Source organism: Tauraco erythrolophus, chromosome Z, assembly GCF_009769465.1.
Source record: "Tauraco erythrolophus isolate bTauEry1 chromosome Z, bTauEry1.pri, whole genome shotgun sequence".
In the NCBI taxonomy this organism is placed as follows: Eukaryota; Metazoa; Chordata; class Aves; order Musophagiformes; family Musophagidae; genus Tauraco; species Tauraco erythrolophus.
In genome coordinates, this window is record NC_141496.1 from 35,328,771 (window position 1) to 35,352,703 (window position 23,933).

Here is a 23,933-nt window from a genome sequence, read left to right on the forward strand (position 1 = left end):
TGCTTCATCGGTTCATAAGCAAAAATGAGAAAAAAAAGGGTGTTTAATCAATACGGAACAGCTCTTTTTGCGTTCGCCATTTGATAATTTGAAATCTTATTTTGTGCGTACTAACGGTCTACAAGCAGTGAGATGCCAGAACTGCTATAATAGGATTTTCCCTCTCCTAGCGGGATGTTGCTTATGGCTATAAAAAGTTAATTTCAGATGCTGATACACTTGCATTAATTTTTGAGACATTGACTGAGCATAGTACAGCAAAGAATGACTCAAACGCCACACCGCTATGCTGTAGCTAATCGTTTATTACCTCCAGCCAAAGGAAGCGGCGTTAATGGGCAGGCCACAATGTATGGAAAAAAGAGGTAGGAAACGGGCAGAAAAGGTCTCCCAGGTTTCTTCCTGAGGGTCTTGAGAAGAGGACTGAGGCGGAAAAGTTGAAACAATAGCTCCATCATCTCTTAGGAGGCTACTTAAACGGGTCTTGGCATACTTGGGAGATCCTGTTTGTGCATTAAAATAGTATTTGATGAGACTGTGGCACCCACCAAGCCGTCCTGCTTCTGAATGAGAAGACGTGTCTCTGTGGTTGTTCAAAAGTATGATTTATGCATGGAAAAGAAGAGATTTAAATGCTTATCACCTGCGGTATGCACCATACCTCGGTGACGCGTTTGTATTCTGTGGAGTATTTGCTGTCAGAAGGAGCATGTTGTCTCTCCGTTTGCCAGCCAGGGATCTGTTGACTCCACAGCTATGCAAAAACCTCTCATCAGCACCTACTTTAATCAGCAAGAACTTTCCTATAAATCATTATCAGAAAAAGCATTGTGCCACACTTTTACACCAATACATTTATTTTGAAATTAATAGGGAGAAATAATACAGAGCCTGTGCTTGAGACGGGCTAATAAGCGTGCCCATGAGACTTTCCTTTTTAAGCACTAAATGAAAGCTTTTGCATTGCTAACAGGCTACAAAAGTTGCTTAGGTAATAAGACTCTTTTTCTCTTATCAGTAAGAAAAGAAAAGGGGAGGGATGGGATGGCTCAAGGGATTGGTAATCAGATTACAAAGTCTTTCACTTCTAGGTCATTGGTTCAAACCTGCCCCCTGTTTAGTAGTGACCAAAAGCTGTTCCCAGCTGATGGCTTTTCAGGAGCCTTTGTGCAGTGCATTAGTGATCTGTATCCAATGCCCGGTGAAAATCACTCCTGGCCGTTGCGCTGGGAGCCTCAACTCAGACCCTTTAAGTAGGAATAAACGACCTGCTTACGCGCTGAAGGGTTTGGTGGTTTATTTTCCAGAAAATAGTCTTAATAAGCCGAATCTGCACTGTCACAGCTGCTCTGGGCTTCGACAGCAGAATTTGCTTCCCAGCACTGCCACTATCCCTTTCCAGTAATTCCAGTTATCCTTTTAACAATTTTTGTAAAAAAATTATTACCGGCTTACTTAAGAACTGGACTAATATCTCTTAATTTGAGTCACATGGTGTCACTCCAATTTACTTCCATATTAGGCTAGAACAGATAAAATCATAATTGGAAAAAAAAAAAAGAGAAGTACAAAGAAAATTACTAATTTTGTTCATCTTAGAAGAAATGTCATACTTATTAGTGAAATTGATTTTGACATCTAGAGTGTGAAAACATTTTTATCGATGGTTTTAGTGCTGCAGTAATGCTGTGGAAGCTGCGAGACTACAACTTTGGTAGGCTCTCGTGCTATACGTGACTTATACCCCCACAGCATCCTCGGATAATTGTTGGAAGAGCTTTATAAAATTAAATGCTTAAAACAGGGGAAAACAGAGAAAATTCCCCAGTACCTGCAAAGAGCCCTTTTGAGTGTACATTTTCTAACGCCGTCTCTTTCTGGTGCTTACGATCAGATATTTAAATGATAGTTTATAGACTTTGCTCTTGTCAGCATTTTGAAGCGCTGTTTTCCTTAAGGTAGAGGAATGCTGGAGGACACTTGCTATAAAGGGAATGTCATTTCTGGTTTATTAATATATGAACCTGAAACGATGGCAGTCTGCTGTATGTGTGCTGTACATTCCTATGGAAATCGCTTTGAGGTATGTTCATGTCCATAGGGGTTCACACAACCTGTTATAAAACTATGACTTTTCCCCAAAAACTAACCGAAGAAAAACTGTATTTCTTTTGAGAGAGCAAGCATGCCGCATATACGTTGCAGTAGATATTTTTGTACGAAACTAGGATTTCGTCAGTTCTAAATGAAGCCTGGTTGGATCAAATGGATCACAGCTCACTCTTTACTTTCATAAATTTTTATTGGAAGTTTGCTGCAGTCTTCGCAACCTGGGAAAATGCAACATGTGCACATGGGAGCAGAGGTTGGTGGTGTTCTGGGAAGCGGGATACATGTGGCGCGGGGCTGGCACAGGTCCTTGCTCTCCAGAGAGCTCCTGTCCAGCTCCCAATGTTCAGGGTGATCTGCCTAACGCGCTTATGGCTTCGGCCTTGAATTGGAAGCTGAAAAAATATGCCAATAAAACCTCCATACCTCAACACATGCTCATTTTCCGTGTTCAGCGGGGATGGCTTGGGTCGGATTTCTTGCCACTGTTTTCACACTTGGCCTTCAATGGCCAAGTGAACTGACTTGCCATGCAATGTGGTCCTCTCCGGAAACTACAGCAAACATGGGGAAAAAATCCCAAATGTTGTATTTATGATCCAAAATACACCTTCTGCATCTAATAATGCTCCGGTACCAGATGTCTCAGAGATCCACGGGACTCAGAGCAGTCGCTGTGTCCCACCAGGAAGCTCCGGTTATCCAAGCTCCATGTGTCTCCATGTCCTAGCACCAGGACGTGGTGTAACACCAGGGTGTTTCGTGGGCTGCTCGTGTGGTTTTGCTTCCACCTGCACCCCCGGCCCCGTTAGCGGAGGGGATCTGAGGTTATCCATACAAGGGGCAAGGGTGGAAGGGACTGCTGGCTTCAGGGGGCCGTTAGGTCCAGGAGTGCAGGTTTTTGTAAGCCAAAGCCATTCATTTCAGAAGTTCATGCAAGTTCTTCAGGTTTTTTAACCATTAGTTTAGAAGTCAGGCTGCTGGAGATGGGAGCCATGAATGGTATTTGGTGTCGTGGTCCAGTTTTGCGGTGACTTTCAGCTGGTGGTGGGATACAGCCAGATTCCTCGTGGGAGGCGGTTGCTCACCAGGACCCCGCTCAGCCCTGCAGAAGCGGTGGTGGTGCTGGTGGTGAAATAAAGACACGGTAAACCTATCCCGGTGTGTTTCATCACTGAAGAGGACTTTGGAGGAAAAGGAGCAGAAGTAAAGCTCGCAGTTGCTTTTGGTTTTAGCATCGCTTATGAACCTTACGAGATCAGAGGGTCGTGGGGAATATCTTGCTAGTGATGTGTAATGGTTTGGAAATAAACACCAAGGGTGGCTCCAGCTGCCTTTGATCTAACTAAATGGCTATTATGTATATTCTATTTAACTTATTTTAAAATTAGGCAAAGAGCATACAGGAATGCTTCTCTGTGTGCTAGATGCTTGAACTTCCAACTGTGTGTTCAGGACCAAACAAAAGGAAAATGGTTCTCTTTCAAGGAGCTTATCATTTGGTAGATATATAACACAAAGCAGGCATGAAATGCTGTGGGAAAGAGGGACTGACTTTCTACCTTATCCCATGTTTTTAACATTTTGAATTTTTATTGATGAGGGCCAGAATTTGCAGATTTCACACAGTGTCTTTTGCCTTCCACGATATCTGTGAATTATTTTATTTTTTGAAGTGAGACTTCTTAAGTTGAAAATGATGAGCTCTTAGCTTAAAAAGATGGACGAGTAGTTAAATCCACAGCAGGTGCCTTTTTCCAAAGTACGCCAGAAACTTTGGAGAGTGCGTATGGGAAGTTTAGCAGATGTCGCTCATGCTTCAGTGCAGGGGTGGCTGATCTCCACAGTCCTGGGCCATCCTGACGAGCTCCCTGAAGATCCCACGATCACAGGACAAGACTCCTCTTTCTTTGTGTCCTACCCAGTGGCCCGGATGTATTTGCCATGGCAGCCCTGCCCCTCTTCTGCGGTGAGAGAGGAGGGTTGCCCAGTGGTCTCCATGCCATGCCAGCTTGCCCGCTGGTGTAGCCTGGTTTCAGGAGCCAGCCAGCGAGGCTTGGCTGATAGCTATGGAAAAGTCTTGGTCTGACAACTTGGGTGCAACCACCAAAGGCAGAATCCAGTCTAAAATTTTCAGGACCATTTCTTCATTTCCTGATGACCATGAAAATAAACATGCACCGCTCTTAATGTGCCAGATTGTCTCTTTGAGGCTTGTGAGCACGAGAGTTTAGGCTATTTCACCAAAGAAGGACAGCATGTGATAAATGAGTACTTTCCTACATGGAATTTTTCGGTGCTTATGTGCAGCATCCATTGTCCTGATACGGTGGCACAACAGCGTTCATTATGCTAAGAAATCACACTCTTTTTTCTTCTGTTGACTCATCACGACGTGGCGTCACTTCTCTGACTAATGTTGTAAGTGCTCGAGGATGATTTGTGGTATTGGACTAGCAGGCCTGTGCTGAGGGGGATGCAGAACAATGGGTCCCCTGGAGCATTACTCAGCAATAAATGATGGGAGCAAGCTGATGACCCAGTTGGTCCCAGATCACTGAGCGGGCCAGGAGAATGAATAAAGCAAGACTTCATGGCAGTGCAACAGCATCCCGGTTCTCCACCCCATTTCCATGCCCAGGGATGCTGAGCTGGAATTTGTGTGTTGTGGCAATGCCATGGTTCTTCAGACCTGCTGCAGAGCAGGTCTATGTCCAAGGTCTCCAGAGGCTGGAGGGTCTGGGCATCCTTTGCCAGTACAGTGGCACCTGGCTGCTGGCACAGAGCATGGGCTGGACATTTAATTATGAACATGCAGTGTTTATGGGAGTCTGTTCTGTACTCTGAATTGGAAGATCTTTGTCTGATATTAGATTAGCTATACATCCTTCAGGCTGCTTCAAAAAGCCCTTCTGCGTATAAAAGATCTCCTCCGTGGGACCTTCTTATCCTTGCTGCTACTTCCTGGTATCATGACTAGGTGGAAAGCCTTGTGTGATATCTGGTGGCATGTCCAACGTCCGATAAAGAGGCCTGATAAAAAATTACCCAATGTGTTCCCTTCTGTTTTATTGTTTTTTTCAGACTGAAGATGTCGGTCATGTTGTGGTCTACTCGATTTGGTTTTCTGTCACATGTGCATGTATTTTTTTGGCAAAGGAGGATGCACGCGGCAGTGGCATTTTAGTGGGAAAGAGGGAAGATACTGTTCCTCTTTCAGTTGCCTGTGATAATAAATCACCATTTGCTATTCCCTAACTGCAAAGAGAGTTATCTCCATGAATTTTTTGGTCCCCAGAAGTTTCAGTTTATGTACCCGCTTCCTCACCTGTGGAGGGACTTCTCCTTCCTGAAGTTGCTCAGAGGTTGCAAGAATCAAAGCTGAGGCTTCAAAGGATGGGAAGAGCGAGTGTTGCCTTATCCTCCAGCCGAAGTGGAAGTCCAGCTGTCTGTGTTTAAATAACAAGGGCATTTGGCTCCATGTCCATCTATGTAGTGCTAAGCCTAACATTCAGCTTTTCTCCTTTTCTTTTCTTTTTCTTTTTAAGTCTGGCCTCTTAATGAAAATTAATACATGGGCTGACATGTTTGTGTATGCATATGATAAAATGGGGCAACATCTTAAATAAACGCTTGGCGCTTGTTCAGCCAACATCCAGAAATCTGCGAGGATTTCCCCTTCTTGACGTTAAACCAGTACAATTCTCTCTGTTTCTCTAGGTATAAAATAAAATATAAAGAAATTGACTATTTCATTGGAAAATGCACCAGCTTGAGATTTGCATAAAGCTGTAATAAAAGTTTTCCGTGTACCATTCAGACAGAAGCAACGAAGAATTAATGCCATTTTACCCTGTTGTATTTGATACTTAACATGTGAAAATAGTTATTTACTTGATTGTTTCACATTCATTTCACTAATATGGTTGTTCACTTGTAGACTGAGTTCTGGATTTACACATTTACTAATATGAGAAAATTACTTCCATAACTTACTTCACGCCACATTTTTTATTAGATATGGACCATTACCTTCGTGATGGTAAAATATGAAAACAGAACTCCAACCCCTTGTATCATTTCAAGCTTTTGTCTATTAATGGTTTCGTTACACACTGATTTTCAAGAGCAGTTTATTTCAACTAATTTGTCATCGCAATGATTTCAGATCACTGTATATTACTTAACTTTATCTGAGCAAACAAAATTCCAAGAACCTGCGTATTCTGGTTCAAAGTTTTAGAGGTTTTCGCCCTGCACGATGCAAAAGAGGAACCCAAGAAGACAGGCTGAGAGTAAATGACTAGTTTTATTGATCCATTTTGTACACATACTGGTTGTTCAAATACAGCGAAGCAGGTCCTCTGTAATTTATATTTAATTTAAAATTTTTTTTAAATGTTCAATTTCAAAAATATTAAAATTTAAACAATTTAACAATTAAAAACCAATGAACAATTTAAACAATTTAACAATTAAAACCAATTACCAATTTAAAAATTTAAACAACAATTAAAAACAATTAACGATTTAACGATTTAGACAATTTAACAATTAAAAAACAACTTACAATTTAAAAAATGTTCAGCTCAAGCCAGTACCTTAGGAAGAACTTTTTTCCTGGTGTGAGAAAGGTTTATTTCTATCCAGCCCCAGTTCCTAATTGATTTGAAATCACCCAAAGTAATGACCTCAGAGACGTTGACTAGAGTTGAAGCCCCCAAGGCTGAGAACGGTGGTGGCGGCGGCAGCAGCACGGAGCCTGACTGGGGAGCAGATGAGTGTCTCTGCCCTGAAGCAGTCGCATCCCTCAGACGGGTAGACCAGATGGCCGAGGTTGGTAGCAGCATCAACAACCCAGCTTCTTTCTGCTGCCACTCTTCTGCGGAGCCCGTACGAGCTGCGAGTGACTGTGGCGAGTCTGACAGGCAGCGACTGGAGAAGTTGCTGTAACTCAGTCATCTGTCTGCACCCCTAGACCCGGCTCCTCCCTTGTCTGGAGCTTCCTACAACTCCCGTCGACAGCAAGAAAACTGTCGGGGTTTGAAAACTTACTAATAATTTGCTCACCAGTAGGTCTCAGGCAGCGTTTGACTCCTAGCTCCAGTATGATGGGGCACCTCTGGTAAAACATCATTGCTGCTACGGGTCCGCTGTGCACCGAGTGCTGCTCCGAAGTGATGCTAACTGCCAGATCAGTCTGGAAGTCTGGCACCCAACGTACATGCCGACAAGGAAACGCGTTCACAGTGCTGGCTTGTGACTTGTCCGTGCTCTGACCAGAGCAGGGCTGTGAAAGGCTGTGTGAAAAACTGAGCCCAGGCTAGCAAGTTTGGGGCAAAGGGCTGAGAGCGCTCCCAGTTTCAAGCAGAGACACCTCTGCTTCCTAGTCCACATAGACCTTGACCTTTCGTGATGCTACAGTGCTTTGAACTTTCAGTCATGGGTCTAGGTGGTTCTGGGTAAGGCAGTTTTCTAATAGTTTTGTTTAGTTTATTATTTTATTTTACTTTATTTTATTTTATTTCAATTTATTTTGTATTATTTTATTTTACTTTATACTATTTTACTTTATTTTACTGTATTTTACTTGAATTTATTTTACTTCATTTTATTTTACCGTATTTTCCTTTTTTTTTTTACTTTATTTTACTGTATTTTACTTTATTTTACTCTCTCATTTTGTTTCAAATTAGGCATGGCCCTCTAATAGCTATCTAGTGCTTCAGAAGTGCAGGTAAACCAAGAAAAAGCAAAGCTATGACCTACAGCATAAGGTTTTACTGGCAAAGATGCATCAGCTAAAAGCTTGAAAAAATCCTTCGCCACGCCAGCCAAGACAGCTCTGTTAGCAAGACGTCTAGTGCAGGTTTTGCCTTGCTGTTCGAACAGAGGAATGCTCTTGCTGGCTGAGCTCGTGTCATTTGGGAAGGTGACGCAGCCTCCTGCCAGAAGACCTCCTGCATCTCTGTTAGGAGGATGCTGCTGACACAGATGCATGGCAAAGCCAGAGCAGCAAAGGATCTTCTGCCGTGCCGGAAGTTCAGGCGTGATCATGCGCTCGGAACGTCTTCCACTACCCAAGTCCAAGTTAACTGTGAATATAAAATGAAATAACAGTTTTAATGAACTACGTGGATTTTTCAAATGTGATTTTCCTGGGGCTCGTGTACCGTAGTGGACGTACCCAAGCTACCTTCAAACAACCCGACTCAAGTGTCAAATTCTCTTCAACATTAAATACCACACAGGCTAATTTAGGCTGCTTCCTGGCATCATGAATTGGCCCTTCAAGAGCTCCACGTTCCTGAGACCGATTCGGTTTTGGACTCATGTATTAGAGGCAAGCCAATGTCTCCCTGCTGCGGTCAGCAGCATTGGAACATTGACACTTCAACTGACCAGGCTTCGCTCTCTGTTCCTGGTTGAGGTATGTGGAAGCTGTTGACTCCTCAAAACTATATTTTCATGTCAGTGAGACGTAGAGAGATTTCCTTGGCTCAGATCTCCAATTCTGGGGCAGCAGATTGCTGCTGTCAGGAGGGAGTACGAAATGGCTGATCCCAGCTAAAGCCAGCTGCTCCAGTCCTCCCTTCCTGACTATCACTGCAGTTCTCCAGGAGCCCAAAGGCAAACTTCAGTGACCTTCACCGTGGAAACATCTTGAGATGCATTAAAAAAGGGATTGGCTTTTGTTGGCTTTAGTTGAGCTTGTGATGGGAAGAGCTTCACCAAACCCTCTTGTCTAACATACGTTTTCAGTCTGCGAAGAAACTACCTGCAAATGCCAACGTTTTGTGCTCCAGACCATGGAGGATGCTCTTTCTGCCAGTTTGGTTTTGTTTGAGCTGTTGTGGTGAGATGTAGAATCATAGAATCATAGAATCATAGAATGGTTAGGGCTGGAAGGGACCTTCAAAGGTCATCTAGTCCAACCCCCCTGCAAGGAACAGGGATATCTCCAACTAGATCAGGTTGCTCAGGGCCTTGTCCAACCTGGCCTTGAACGTCTCCAGGGATGGAGCATCCACCACCTCTCTGGGCAACCTGTTCCAGTGTTCTACCACTCTCATGGTAAAAAATTTTTTCCTAATATCCAACCTGAACCTACCTCCCTCTATTTTAAAACCGTTACCCCTTGTCCTATCATAACTGGCCCTCCTGAACAGCCTCTCCCCATCTTTCCTGTAGGCCCCCTTGAGGTACGGGAACCATTCAAAGATTTTACCCACACGGTGCTGCATCAGTTTGTGTTAGGTGAGGCGCTTTCTGTTGACCCGTTAGGCTTCATTCGTTCTAGACAAATTGCTGGGAGGTTCATAAGCGAGGTGAGGCAGCATCTCTACCCTTGGTCCTGCCACACCTACTAGCACAACCGCCTGTCTTTGGGAACTTCGTGTTCTCCACGTTATTACAGGTCCTCGAAAGTTTTTCCCCTGTAAGCTCTCTGTCGTAAGACACTAGGGACAAGAGAAGCAGGAGAATTACATTATTAAGTTTAAAGTTTTAATAAAGCTGAAGTCTGAGGCTTTTATACTAGAGAGCCGTGAGTTTTGTTTGCAAAATACTACCAGTGGAATTTTGTGTACAGGGTTTTTTTGTTGTCTTTTTTCACTGAGCTCTGCATGAGGGAGATGACCCCTATGCTTTTTTAATCTTCAGTATTTTAGAATTAAATATTTTTCTATTCATGATTGATTTCAAGAACTTATACCCCCAATGTAAAGTATGTGTGGAAATTTTCAGTAGAAGTTCTGCAACAGAAATTGGTTTACAGTGTGAACAGTGAGTAGTCCTCGACTCCAGATGCTCTAAAGCAATCTGTTCTGATATGTTCGTGCATTATTATTACTGTTGCAGTGTGATTTATTGCTGTAGAAAGCTATCACAATTGTAGATGTAACATCCGATAGATCTTTGAACAAAACATCAGAAAGTACTTGGCTGTGGTCGTTCTATGATTGTATCTCTGCAGATATTTTCTTTTGCTGTTTAAAAACTGGTGTCTATCAGATGCTTTGTCTACTGCAAGCAGGGATTTTGTCACATGTCTGTGAATTCATTTCGGGAAATTTATTCTTGTTGCTAATTGAAAACGGGAACTAGTTTAACTTTGGATTATTTATTATTTTTGCTATGTGCTGTTCAAGTGTAGTTGCTTAGTAATTCTACTCCCTAGCGAATAATGTTTTATGAAGACTCAAGGATCTAATTCCATTTTAAGATGTGCAAAAAACTGAAGAGTATTTCAGAAATTCAGGCACTCTATCCAGGAAGCAGTGAAAGGTCTTAGGAATCGCAGACCAGGTCTTGCACTACAGACTTACCGAATTGTATGCTTTATGGTGAAGAGGAGTCTTTCTCAAGTGAGGAAAGGCTTCAGTGCTACCACTCAGACAGATAGATGACTTGGTTTTTATGAGATTGAGTGACAGGAGAGTTGAAGAGGATCTTGAATGACTGTAGACACGTACGGAGCTCCAAGGAGAGCATGTGAAGTTACCAAGAAAGAACCTGCACGACCTTCCAAAAGTGTTCAGTAAAAATTGCCCTCTTACACACCATTCCTGGCACATGTTTTCTTCTCTCTTCCCATCTACCACTGCTTTTGTGAGTATCTCAGAGTCCAGCTGTTGCCATTTTGATCAACCAGAATGTCTACTGGAAATTCATTTCACTTCTGAAAATCATTAAGGACGTCTGGACAAGGTCTTCCAGTTCAGTTTCCTCTGAAAGGAATTCAGTTTGCACACACCAAAACTTCTTAGAGACCCAAACCAGTATCAGGCAACTGGAGACAATGAAGGACTTGCATCAAAATTGTATTGCTTCAGGCCAAATGCTTACTGTAGACATGCCTGTTCAAGCCTAGCGCGTACCATGTAAAGAAGGAAGAAGAAGGAATGTAAGGACAGAGTGAGCAGAACCATAAGCTATCCAATGAAGAAGTGCACAGAGAGATGGCTTCCTGCAAAATCTGTTCAGCTAAGAATAACTTAAGATTTGAAAATGAGCATTGAGCAGGAAATTAAGCAATTCCTAGGCTGTGAAAACTTCCTGTCTGTGGAATTTACTGATGTACAATGAGTATAAAGCATAAAACAAACTTTAGACAAAATCCTTAGGTCGTTGCAATTGTTGCTTTAGTAAAAAATAACTGGGGGGAGGGGCAGGGGGTAAGCAATTTGTCGTAAATAGTTTGTGGTCTATTAAATATCTTCAGTTTTAGCATGTCTACTTTAGAAGACTTTACTGGCTGCATGGAATAAAACTAGTCCGGGGAAATGTAAATCATGCATCCCACAGCATCCTTCCCTTGGAATGTGGTACAACTCTGTCGTTGCATCAAATTTGAATGGCAGCTGGGTGCTACATTTGTATTGAATGTTAATATATATTATTTTACTCTTAGCAATTTTATTCTGCTCGCTTAATTTTATTCTATGTGAATTCAAAACTATTTTTAGAAAAGATAGATATGTTTTAACTGTGAGCTATCAATCCATTGCATCTGAAGCATTTACTGAGTCTTGAAGCTTCAATGGCCAAAAGCAGATAGGCTTCTTGTATCTTCTTGCAGGATAAATTTTCATCCCTGATAAGAGGGTCTGCTGCTTGAGCATCACCTGGATCTGTTCTCTTTGGTTATTATTAGCTAATGTCCTGTTGTAGCAGAGAACTGGAGCTATTATGGTAGAAGCTGAGTGTCCTGGGTTTGACATGCTCTGTTGTGGCATTTCTGTGTCACTAAAAGGTGCAAACGTTAGACTTCTTGTCTAAATGAAGGTTATACTTTTGACCCTTTATCCACTTGATGTATTGGTTTTATCTGTTTTCTTTCCAAGCTGGCTCATAAGGGCATGGATGCCTACCAAAACTTACTTCTTCTGGGCTGTATGTAGAGAAATCTGTAACTGAAGCTCAGTTAATCGCTTTGATCCCTCTTGGCTACGGTTGCATCCACAGGCCCTTGTCTTCACCCCAGCACTGTGGCTGAGCTATCAAAAAACCTTTGTATTGTCAGCCTCAGTCTCTTTACTATTGAATCGTAGAATGATTTGTGTTGGAAGGGACCTTATAGACCATCTAGTTCCAACCTTCCTGCCATGGGTAGGGACACCCTCCACTACACCAGGTTGCTCAAAGGCTCATCCAACCTGACCTTCAACACCTCCAGGGATGGGAAAGCCACAACTTCTCTGGGCAATCTGTTCCAGTGCCTCACCACCCTCAGAGTGAAGAATTTCTGAAGAGAGTGCCAATCTAGCGGCAGCCACAAAGTTCAGCAGCAAGCACCAGCAGCATGTCAAGTATTGCGTATTATTCCCCATATTATATATGGTCTGAGAAGCAAAGACTGCCTGTATGAAGTGAGGGAAGAGCAGGAAGAGATGGTAATCAATGGCTGCCAGTTCTTCCATGTGCGTAAGGAAATTGAGAATAGCAAAGCTGAACTAGGTCTAGAAAGGGAGAAGGGAACTGCACGTCCATATTTCGTTGCGATTTGAAGAAAAAGGTGGTGTTCTCAGATGAACTGGGTGGCTCGTTTTCGAAACAGAAATGTGGGACGCAATAGCTTGAGAAAGGACTGCTTTTCCAAAGCAGAGCGTATTTTTCCCCCTTGCTGGTCGTTAACAGTGCTTCTGAAGACCAGCCCTTCACGGAAGAAGTCATGCTGGAACACAACGAGCTGGTGATGATTTTACATTTCTCCCAGCATGTAATAACTACAAGTAATTGGTAGGTACGTGCGCCTCAAGGACAATGACATTTTTGCTCCTTTGCCCGTTTAAATCACAGCATTTTGTGCAAAACGGTGCAGCCAAATGAGTGCTGGAATGCACAGCACTGATGCAGGAATATTAGTACATATGAGGCATCTTTCTAAAACTTACTCAACACACATGAGGGTTTAGTGCGAGCTGGGGGTTTAGTGCGAGCTGGGGGTGTGCGGCTTACAGGTCTTGGTTTTAGATGCTATCTCTTTTACAGAACTTTTTTCCTGTTAGAATTTCTGAGCCACTCTTATGGCAAGAACCTAGAATCTACAAAGAAAAGAAAAAGAAAAAAGAAAAGAAAAGAGAAAAGAGAAGAGAAGAGAAGAGAAGAGAAGAGAAGAGAAGAGAAGAGAAGAGAAGAGAAGAGAAGAGAAGAGAAGAGAAGAGAAGAGAAGAGAAGAGAAGAGAAGAGAAGAGAAGAGAAGAGAAGAGAAGAGAAGAGAAGAGAAGAGAAAAAGGAATATTGCAGATGAGCTACTAATAATGAGTCCAAGTTCTGCTGAACCAGGCTGGCTCAGGGTCTGAGTGACTCAGCCCTTTGAGAGGAAGAAGCATTTATTAATGCTTGAGATGATCGTACGGGTTTGAGGAGAAGGATTGTAACATCAATAAAAACCTGTGTTTTGAGGCTCCACCTTCCTCTGGAGCTCAGGAGTTTCATCCTCAGTTTAGCAGAATCACTGATGGATCCTGCAATGGCCTGAAGATCAACTTGAGAGATTCACTATTCTTACGTACGATTTCATAATGGAGGGAGTTTTGCCATCATTATATTTACAGTGAAATTTAGTGATCGGTATCTGATGTTTGGCTGAAAATGTCAGTATTGTGTTACAGCTCAAATAAGTTCACTTATTTCTTACAATCGATGCCGTTTTGTCCTAAATGTGTTATTTTGTCCCCAACGCACACATGTACCAGTTATGTCCCATTCTCCAAAAATTCTAGATATTAAAAGTGCCCCACAGGAGGGTAAATGCTGGAAAAAACAATATGTATGGAAAGGCTTCACATGAAGAAAGATTAGTCTTAAGAGTTTCTTCATACGCACTCGCCCAAGGTGTCCTAAGCTCAGCTGAATTCCTGAGTCAGGTGATACTGTCGTTACCAAGGACAGAGTTCTGGGTAAGGTGGACACCTGGTTTTGTCTGGAACGGGGAGCTCTATGTTGGCATTACCTGGCCAATAGTGGTGAATATTTTTCCCTTAGAATATTAATTCAATTACATTGATTTTAAAATATACTTAATGTAAACCAAAAAAAAAAAAGGACATGATTATTCAGAATATCATACTGCAGTTATGGAGAACTGGAAGTAAGAGTGTCTGGTCAAAACTGTTTACAGTGAGATATTTTGAAGAAACTAGGAGGTGGTTTGCTTAAGGTATGGAAAAATGCTATTTTTGTATCAAAAATCTGGATCGAGGTGTTTATTTTGAAGTTTCTGGTGCAAAAGGTAATTCACCTTCCTATTGTAGAAGTCTCTCTCAGAGCAGTGTTTTTGGAGGTGCAGTCTGTATGTTGATACGCAGTTACTAGAGCATGAACAAAGAATGCCTGGTTTTAGATATGTTGTATATGTTGCCATTTATACAAAAGGAAGCTGGAAAAAAACATTAACTTTAGTGCGGTGTACGCGGTGATAAAGACACTAGTTGCGAAATGCTGGGTTTATAAGTATAATTCATTATACTTTCTTTGATCCAGTGTTACAAATTAGGGTCATTCGTGTCAGGAGATTAAAACCTTTTTGTCTCTCTTTGATATGAAACTATTCTTTCCCAGTCCCTTTTATCTTGCAGAGCAGCGCCAAATTCCACAGCATCTTTGTCAGTTCGCTCGCGTTATTTGCAGCAATCACTTAATTGGTTTTAGAACTAATATTATTTAGTCATCCTGTCATTTGCAAGAACAGAGGCTCTTTAATATCCTAAAAATGTTGAGAGGCTCCAGTGTTAGCTAGGTAAGCATACGTGTAAGAGAGACCACAAAGAATTTGGAGACTGTGGTGGGAGTGCAAGGTAGCTAAATTGGATAGAAAAAGGTAAAAAAAAAAACCATACAAGTCAAAGTAAGATTGTACATCAGAAAAACTACAGCAATCTACTGAAAATTAGTAGATGATAGTCATGAGTAGCTTACAGTGAACCACGGGTACCAGCTTCCCTGAAGCACAGAAATAGGAACTTGGAGAAGCTTGTAAAAGGTGTCCTCAGGGAATCTTCCATTTTTTCACTATGATACCTTTAATCCTAGAATTGTCAAGCCACATGGAAAATAATAGGACTGAATAGTTCAGTCAGTTAAAAGTTAGTATTATTTCTTTTATCAAAAATATTAGGTCTGTCTGTGTTTCTGGAGCTGTTAGGATTTGTATAAACTTTAAAACAAGTGAAGTCAAGTATTGAACTTGCGTTGCTCTTTCTTTTTTAATTTAAGATCATTATCTGTGACTAAGCAGACTCTATTCAATAGAAAGAAAGAACTTAAAGCCAATATTTTTTAACAGATGATTCAACGAGAGGCAGAAGTAAAGAATAAGGTAACTGCTGTGGCGTTGACAGACTCTGTTCACAACGTGTGGCATCAAGAAGTTGGGAAAACTATTCGAGAGTGGATGCGAGAGGTGAGCCTGGGTTTTTTTTTAAAGAGTTGAGGTATATTCGTCTATCTATGGCTCTATAAACACGTCTTTATCTGCTGACCTCTTCCATTTCTTTAGGGTATGAAAGAGAGCACGTTACAGGAGCACGGAAATTGTGTGCCCATACCAGCCCCTAAAATAACCAAGATTAAAGCCGTTTCTGAACTTCAGAGATAGCAGTCAAAATAATAAAGAATCGAGTCCAGTGTTCCTTCCTGCTGCACAGAAATACAGCACATGTACCAAGGCAACCCACGTGCTGCCTGATATTTGGAGCAAAGCCCTGAGTGCACCCAGCACTCCTGGCTTGATCTGGCGACGGCAGAAAAGCCCCTTTAAGCTCTTTGTGACTCAGTCTGATGATTTGTCTGACTGTCAAAATGTCCTTTCTCTCAGCAGCTTTATGAGATGTAATTATTTTTAAAGCATTCTGAAGTTTTCTGATGAAAGGCTGGAGTATTTGCCACTGTACAACTACCAGTGGCCGGTTGGTCCATGACGATCTGGTGTTGGTTCATGGCCAGCGTCTCCAAGTTCCACCCTTGGGTGAAGGATGATGCCATGCGTTCACTGTTGTTTTAATACTTAAGTATAGGGTTGCTGTTATTTTAAAAATCATATTTTTTAAAGTGAGACCAACTCAACTTCCATTTATGAGTCTCTTCCTCACCAGATCAGGCTCATGTCCGTGATTTCTACGTTTCTGTTACATAACGCTAAAACAATAGGTGCACGTGGCAGATTTAAACTCGTCGCATCCTGAGCTTTTTGATAGCTTTGACTTTTTCCCACGGATTTAGTGAAACTTTCTGTATAGACTGCCTCTTCCTGACTTAACCTTACAGTTTTATAGGCCGTGACTAATGGGAATAGAGAATCACCTGGGATGCAGCCTGACAGCTGTGACTTAAATGTTAAAAATATAAAGAATGGTAACCCCTACAGGCTCTGTCAGAAAAATCCCCATTTTCTTTATGGGAAATCAAAACCTTAAAATATATGTTATGTAGTAAAACTGAAATTTTAAATCCTGGAAATGGAATCTGACAACTCCATTTTTCTTTAAGCATTTAGTCTGAATAAGACAAGTGCATTACCTTTAATTTCATTTGCAGAAAGTAGATCTTAAAGAATAAGTTAAATGATTAATGGCCTAAAAAGTGGATGGAGTGTCATAACTTACATTAGCATTGAAAATCTCCTATAAGAAAAAGAATTTTACATATGTGAAGTGTGGCTGAGTGGTATTAAGACTAGCATATCACCTGGATATCTCTTACTTTAATCAGGTTTAAGGCTACTGGTAAAATGAATAATAATTAAAATATACACCTAATCGCTGCCTGTCTGTAGGGCTAATTGCTGTCATTGAAAGAATGAATTGTTAAAAAAGTAATTCTTCATTGGAGCTATCTCTCCTGTATCATTGGTGGCCTATTTTTAGTACCTATAGAAGTCATGATTTTTGAATTTATTAGGAGCTGTGATGAATGATAAAACAAATCATCCATTTACATATCTTGACACTGCTTTCGAGAATACTTATTTCTTACAGGCAAGTGTCACATTGTATATAAAAGCTGGTTAATTGTGTGCTAATCTTCTGTATTATCTCCAGCTCTCTGATGTAGTGTTCTATCAGTAGTTAATATTAATTTTACTTATTTCAAATGAATGTAATACTTCATAAAAATTCTACTTCTTTTATAATTTCTACCATCTTACATTTGCAATTTCACATTCAGCTGTTAATTAAAATTATACATGCAAATTGTGAAACGTATAATGCTTTACTACTTTAAACCTTAAAGCCTTTGTGAAATACTTCCATTTTAACCACTTTTTACTAAAAAAGTTACATTACTGGGTAGTGTGTTTGTTTTCTTTTTTTTTTCCCCCCTTCCATCGAGTTCAATAGTTTCATTGATCTACTGTTTCTTACAAAAATCTGCCATGCTTTGTGAACTTCACTTTCTAATCTCATACAGCAACCCTTCCTTTATGTTGTTCCTGCTCTCCCTGGTCCCAGAACAGTAGGGTTGCCTTGACAAATCTATTCAAAAGCCATTCCTCGCCCTTTATTGGTGGGGACTGAAGCCTTTGAAATTCTCTCCTCACTGCAACACAGCTGACATCTTCTTCCAGACAGAATGAATTAGGGAAATACAATAAGACACTTGATCTACCAGTCAAGGATCTTTCCACAGTGAGGACGGACTCCATGGTGCACAACTAGGGCAGCAAGCATCTACAAATACACAATACACGCTTGTTTACCAGAATAGCAATCGTCCATTTTTACAGTCATGATTGATGGGATGATTTTTTAGAAATCTGTCTGAAAATTCATTGGGTCCTTCCAAAAAGTTGTGCAGGTTTGTGTTTTTTTTTCTCCCTTCCCCTTAATGAAGTTAATCAGGTTTTCAGAAGGGGAAAGCTCAGATTTGTAATAGGGGACGCCATGTAGATCTCGTAGTTCAGCTGACAATCCTATTAAAAATGTAGTTGCTTTGTAATTAAATCTTCAATTCACTTGATTTGGTGTAGTTTCAGCATATTTATTGCAAGTATATTATTTAATACTTTAATTCATAGATTACTCTGAATAGATAGCATTTGGAGCAAAACATTTTAAAAATTCATGGTAAATTCATCCTACTCTGAGGTTCAGGAATGAAAGGTAAATGTTATGTGCTTCCCAAACAGAATTCCCAAAGACCAGTATTTGCCTCTTTAAATGTTCATGCCCAATTCATCTCAGCTATACTTCCAATTATTTGAATATTAATCTGCTATCTTGGTGGCTTTCATTCAGTTATAATCTTATTTTGTGATCTGACGACCATTCTTTCCACAGTGCGCTCCATTGAAACACCCTGAAAAATTCTGATTTCATAATGTTGGTGAGTGAGCTGGGTCAGTGTCTATATCAACACCTATTCAAAAGCTACAGAAAGGAAAAGCTTAAAGTGTGTAGTGGGTAGTTTAGGCACTGGTTGGTCCAAGGGCCTACTTTAGTCCACTGGCACTCAAAGTAGCACTTAAAGACATGCTGTTTAAGCACATTACAAATCTCCTGAATTATGATCTTACTCTTTTTACTTATTTAGAATGGAACTACAATATTTCATCGCCAGTTAGTGTGAATAAGCTAGTGTAGTTTACCTTCCAGTCCCTGTTGGGACCACTGTGTAAATGAGTGTGGTGATTGTCCTTACTTTGTAAGTCCTTATTTATTTTTGCTCTGAGTTTTTGGCTTACCCAAAAATTGTCTGCCTGCTCTTACAGAACTGCTGCAACTGGGTGTCCAGCTCCGAGCCCCTGGACACTCCGGTGGAGTCCATGCTGCCAGACTGCCCCCGCGTCTCTGCAGGTATGTTGGTTTGTTTGCAGCAAGCCAGTATACGTGTTTGAGTATAGTAGCTTGTTTTTTTAAAGTTGCGTTTGGTTCCGAAGGCATTTTAACCCTGCTGCAGCAAGATGTGGTTGAAAGCGTATGGCTGCTGCTATTTTGTGCAGCCCACTATTAATTTTTCTTTTTCCTCATTGTGTGGGATTTAAATTCTCTTGTCTGCTTGTAGCTTCTGTTTTTCTAGTCTTCTTTGCTTGTTGGCAGTAAGTAATTGGTGACATTATAGGGAGGAGCTTAAGCAAAATGATAGCACTGATGAAAACTGGGAAATTTATCATAGATCCTTGAATAAATATCTAACTTTATATAGGCAAGAAGGTTTTACAGAAGTACGTTAATGAAAGGTACAGACAAGTGAAATAAGACATTTTCCTGAATCCTGATCAACAAAAGTCTAGTTTACATAGCAAATTACTTACAACGTCCAAGAATCTTGATGTGAAATTTCTGTTGTTTTGGAAATATTCAGCTACACTCTTGCATTAATGAATCATGAATCATAAATCATAAGGAGCACATGAAATAATACACAGAGACTTTTGTTAATGTGTAATAATTCCAGAAAGTAGACGCAGTTGTCAGTGTAACAGGAAAATCTCAAATCTCTGTAGGAAAGTAATCTAAAATACATAAAGCTGTTACTGAACTTTCATGTTTGATTATCAGATTTCCTAAAAGCCATAGGTAGCGTATTTCTGTAGAATATAAAATCAGGTTCAAAGGAAGACACAGCCTATACAATATTAATTTAAAAGCTGGAACAGTGTTTGACCTTGCTCTGTGAGACGCAGTTGTTCGTTTGACAAGTTAGAGATTCATATCTGTCTGGATTTGTGAGGTTGTTAATGAGACCTAACCTTGCAGATGAAATTCGGTTTACTGCAGGATATTTTTAAGGCTTGGAAAATTTAGCGGTACTTTGTTTGCGAGCTCAAAACAACTGGAGACCTGTAATCACATTTCTACTGTGGGCTGGGATCTAACCATGCAGATCATCAGCTCTGTACAGATGTGGTGCAGTAGCGTTGATATTGCTCTTTAGTGCTAAGGGAAGTGAAATTTTACTAAAATTTTCATAGATTCAACATTCGTTTACCAACTTTTTGCCCTGGGTAAATACCGACGGGTATTTACAATACACTTGGCAATACTGAAAATCCTTCATCTGAGCTTCTCTTATCTTTCTTTGTATTTGCTCTATGTAAATAACATAAAATGTATTCTATAACAGAAATCTTTCGTGTTATTTAAAAAACAGACTGATGCTTTAATAGCTGTGTGAATAATTCTTAATTCTACGTTTCTGTTGAGGATGGGTCATAGTGGACATAACATTTATACGCCACTTAATGAACTCCCAGCTACGCTGAAGCCTTTGGCAGAAGAACTAATTTAAATGAGGTAGATTTCAGCGAGTAAAAGTTGTAAAAGTTGACTATTTGTATTTCATGCTTGCATGCAAGGCCACTAGATGAAGATTACTGATGTTTTAGAAGTTCTTGACAGACATTTTGGACAATTATTTCCGGCTTTGTTCTTTATAATATAAGAACAATTTAAAATAGTATAGCATTACGTGACTACTGCTGAATTACCAATTTGCTCATATGTCTTTGTTTGTATTCCTTGTGTTCGTGTCTTGTATGGACAACTGTGAAACATTTACAGACAAAAAAAGTGAATAATTCCTACAGTGTGTTTATATGAGCAATGGCATAAGGCTGCATTAGGGTAATCTGTAATAAATTTATGAAATGCTTCTAGATATGGGAGCATTAGTATTTAATGTGAGAGATTTTATTTCACTCATTTCGTGAGAATTGCAGTACTGAAATACCCCACACTCAAATACTGGCAGCATTGCCCTTGGTATTTCGATGAGTGACAGTGAGAGCAATCAGAGCAACGAGAGGAGATTTTTTTTAAAAAATAAGCCTTTTGCAGAAGGAAAATTTGCTTCTTTTTTCTGGTTGGAACCCCATCTTTTTTCTGTGTTTGCACTGAGAAGTAAAGTCAGGAGTAACTGCCTCTTGGTCACATCTTGCAAGCCAGCTTTTCCAAAAATGGTCTGATATTCAACCATTCAGCATACTGGGATTTACAGGCAACCCTACTTTGTTCGTGAGCAGTGCCTACTTCAGATTACGTCACAGTCTCTTACTTGCATTTCCCTTAAAAATCACGGTAGAGAGAAATAAATGGCCATCAAACTGGAAAAACAACTTCTATTTCCGGATAGAGTCATTCAAGCTTTTGATTAGAGCATTGTTAAGTAAATAAAATGTTTGCTGTAATCCATTCATGTTTTAGTTACGAAACGGAATGAATACACTTCAGTAATTACAAGTTGTGGGCGTGAGAACAAGAAGAATACAGAAAAAGCAAGCTGTAATAAATCTGTACTCTGTCCTGGCAACAAGAGGTGGGTACTGCAAAGGTCCCACCTTCATGGTCTTCTCTTCACATCTGAAGGATTTGGTTGCTTGTTAGTGTCATAGTTTAACGTCTTCCTGCAACAGGTTATCATCACACCGAAGAGATTGTCCTATAAAATTTCCCGCTTAACAGTATTGTCCTGTGTGGTATATGCAATCCTAAAAAACCTCCCATGCTATGCTCAGAGGTGTATCTCCCAGCTCAAATGTCTTCCATGAGACATGGGGCTCCTGTTGAGGCCATCTGTCCAACACTCCCCATCTTGTTTCTCTTCCCATGTTTTTCCAACAAGAACAAGGCATTCTTCCTCTTTAGAGAAGAGTCCACCACTCTCTCTCTGTTGTTTCTCTTTTACTGGGCAGGGCTGTCCAGCATCTGCTCCTTCTCTGCCATATAGCTCTCTCTGGTTTCCAGCTTTAGAGCATTGCAATGGTAAGGTCCTCAGCTGCGGTACTGTCACCTCACAGGCCTGGAGGAGCCCTCTGTAAGTCTCCAGGCTTCAACCATTGTTGAAAAAGCTGTCTCCTACCCTCTTGACTTTCAGCCCTCATTAAGAAACTCTGATAGACCTGAGGTCATCTTCTGCCTCAGTCTTAATCCACCTTCTTAATGGAGTCAAACCAGAAGACCTCTCTTTTGTCTCAGAGGAGATGGATCCATTTCCTATCTGTCTAAGACATAAGCAAATGTAGGGTGGAGAAAGGCGAAGGCTTTAAAAGCAGTCCGTACATTAAAGATGATCACATAAAATGAAGTAAGGATGGGAGTCTTACTGGTTAGGAGGTTGGAGGTCAACTCATAATTTGACACAGACAATGGAAGAGGCATTTTAATGGCAGGTTGTATCGTGTTACTGCTAAAACTGTAGTTGTAGGTCATGTCTCTGGGACCCTACAACATTTCTGCTAGTTCTGGAGCAGGGAGGTCACAAGCCCTTTGGGAAGTCATCCTACTGGAGCAGCTGCTGGGTGGGAACAGCACAAGGTGAGAATGGGAAAAGCAGATCTATGTACTTTGATTTCAGGATAGTGGCCTGACCATTACCCCAGGAAAGGCATTATGACAAATTTTACCAGGTAAACATGGCCTTTGTTTTCCTAAATACAAATATTTTGGAGCACCTCATGGGGAGCACCTTGGTGTTTGGATAAGATACATTCCTTAGCTCATGTGTTTCTGCCAGTGAAAGCTTTTTATTGAGGAGAGAAGATTAAATTTTGCAGTATTTTGCCAAAGTGGATATGCACCAACACTCATTTACATAATCAAATAAAAAGAAGTTATTGTAACATTAGTAAAATGAATTGCTTAATCAAATCCTTTTAAAGCGTTTCTAGTTGACCCCCAAAATCACTAGTTATTCTTTTAACAGTTGCAGCCAATGTAGTTAAAACATTGTAAAATAAGGAAATTATAACATCAAAAGACAAACAAGATGACACAGTGGAATGAAACGTTGACAGTAATCAAGGAAAGCTCTATTCACAGAAGAGCCTAGACTTGAATATATGTCTCTGTAATAAGGAAAAAAGTGCAGGAATTAATTCACGTAGCCGAATAAAGTGATCTCAGGCTGGCAGAAGAAAAACAAACCCTTAATTTTGGGGGATAGGTACAAGCCATGCTGGTGGTGCTCTGAACACTATCCTGAGTGTACCTGGTAACAAACATCAGGCGTGACTCTGTATGGTATATAAAACATTTCATTTCATTTAGGCAAGTCAAGCACAACGTATTGGTTTTTTTACTTGGAATTCAGAAAAGATCATTAATATTATTTCTCACAGGCTAATACAGATGAATAAATAGAAGGGGAAAAAATGGCTTCATGGAATCGTTGAGGTGGGAAGGGACCTCCAAAGGTCATCTGGTCCAAATCCTGTTCAAGCATGGCCACCTGGACTATGTCCAGCCTCCATAAGCTCCATTGCGTGTCAATAAAGAGACCATGGTCGGGGTAGTTCATGCTTACTTGAAGTTGTGGGGTTTTTATTGGTATACTTCCAAAAGACTCCACAGAGTAATGCCGTAACTGCGCAGTTTGCTGGATGGTTGTGTAGGGTTTAAGTGTGTACATGAGTGAGCATGGAGCGGAGATAGTGGTAGCTGTCCAAACTCACCTAAGACAGTCAACTGCGTGTGTCCGCACCAAAAGGAGGTCCTTCACCTGGTGCAGAGGTTCAGAAAGCGGTTGTTTTCCTGCTTTACCTTTTCAGATCCTTTTAAGTGGGAGGAGGGAGTGGGGGCTGGTGGTTGTTTCTGACGGAGCTTGCCCCAACAAGGAGCAGGGTTGTCATCCATTGAGCTTCTCCATAAAAACGCAGTCAAAAGCGTTCCTCCATGTGTTAAACACACACTATATACTTTAAGGCTTGGGGTTTTTTTAAGAGGTTTTTCTGTATGCACATAAGAGATTTGCAGTTCAAAACAAACGAAAGATGAGATTCTGCAGAGCTCACTGAAAAACAGGGAAAAGCTTGTTACCTGCTGTTTTTGAGTCCTCGGCATAGCTTGATTTAATATCAATACAAGAATATGGTACTAAACAGTCCC

General features: G+C 40.8%; 1 protein-coding gene across 3 annotated transcripts in view; it reads left to right on the top strand.

The window, feature by feature from the left end:
• ARB2A (ARB2 cotranscriptional regulator A) overlaps nucleotides 1-23,933 on the top strand; it is a 276,209-nt gene that overhangs the window by 179,699 nt on the left and 72,577 nt on the right. For all 3 annotated transcript variants that reach the window (XM_086629569.1, XM_086629568.1, XM_086629570.1), the window contains 2 exons: nucleotides 15,398-15,514; nucleotides 18,821-18,905. In XM_086629569.1, the coding sequence (XP_086485695.1) occupies nucleotides 15,398-15,514; nucleotides 18,821-18,905 (202 nt within the window). The remainder of the gene's footprint in view (nucleotides 1-15,397; nucleotides 15,515-18,820; nucleotides 18,906-23,933) is intronic.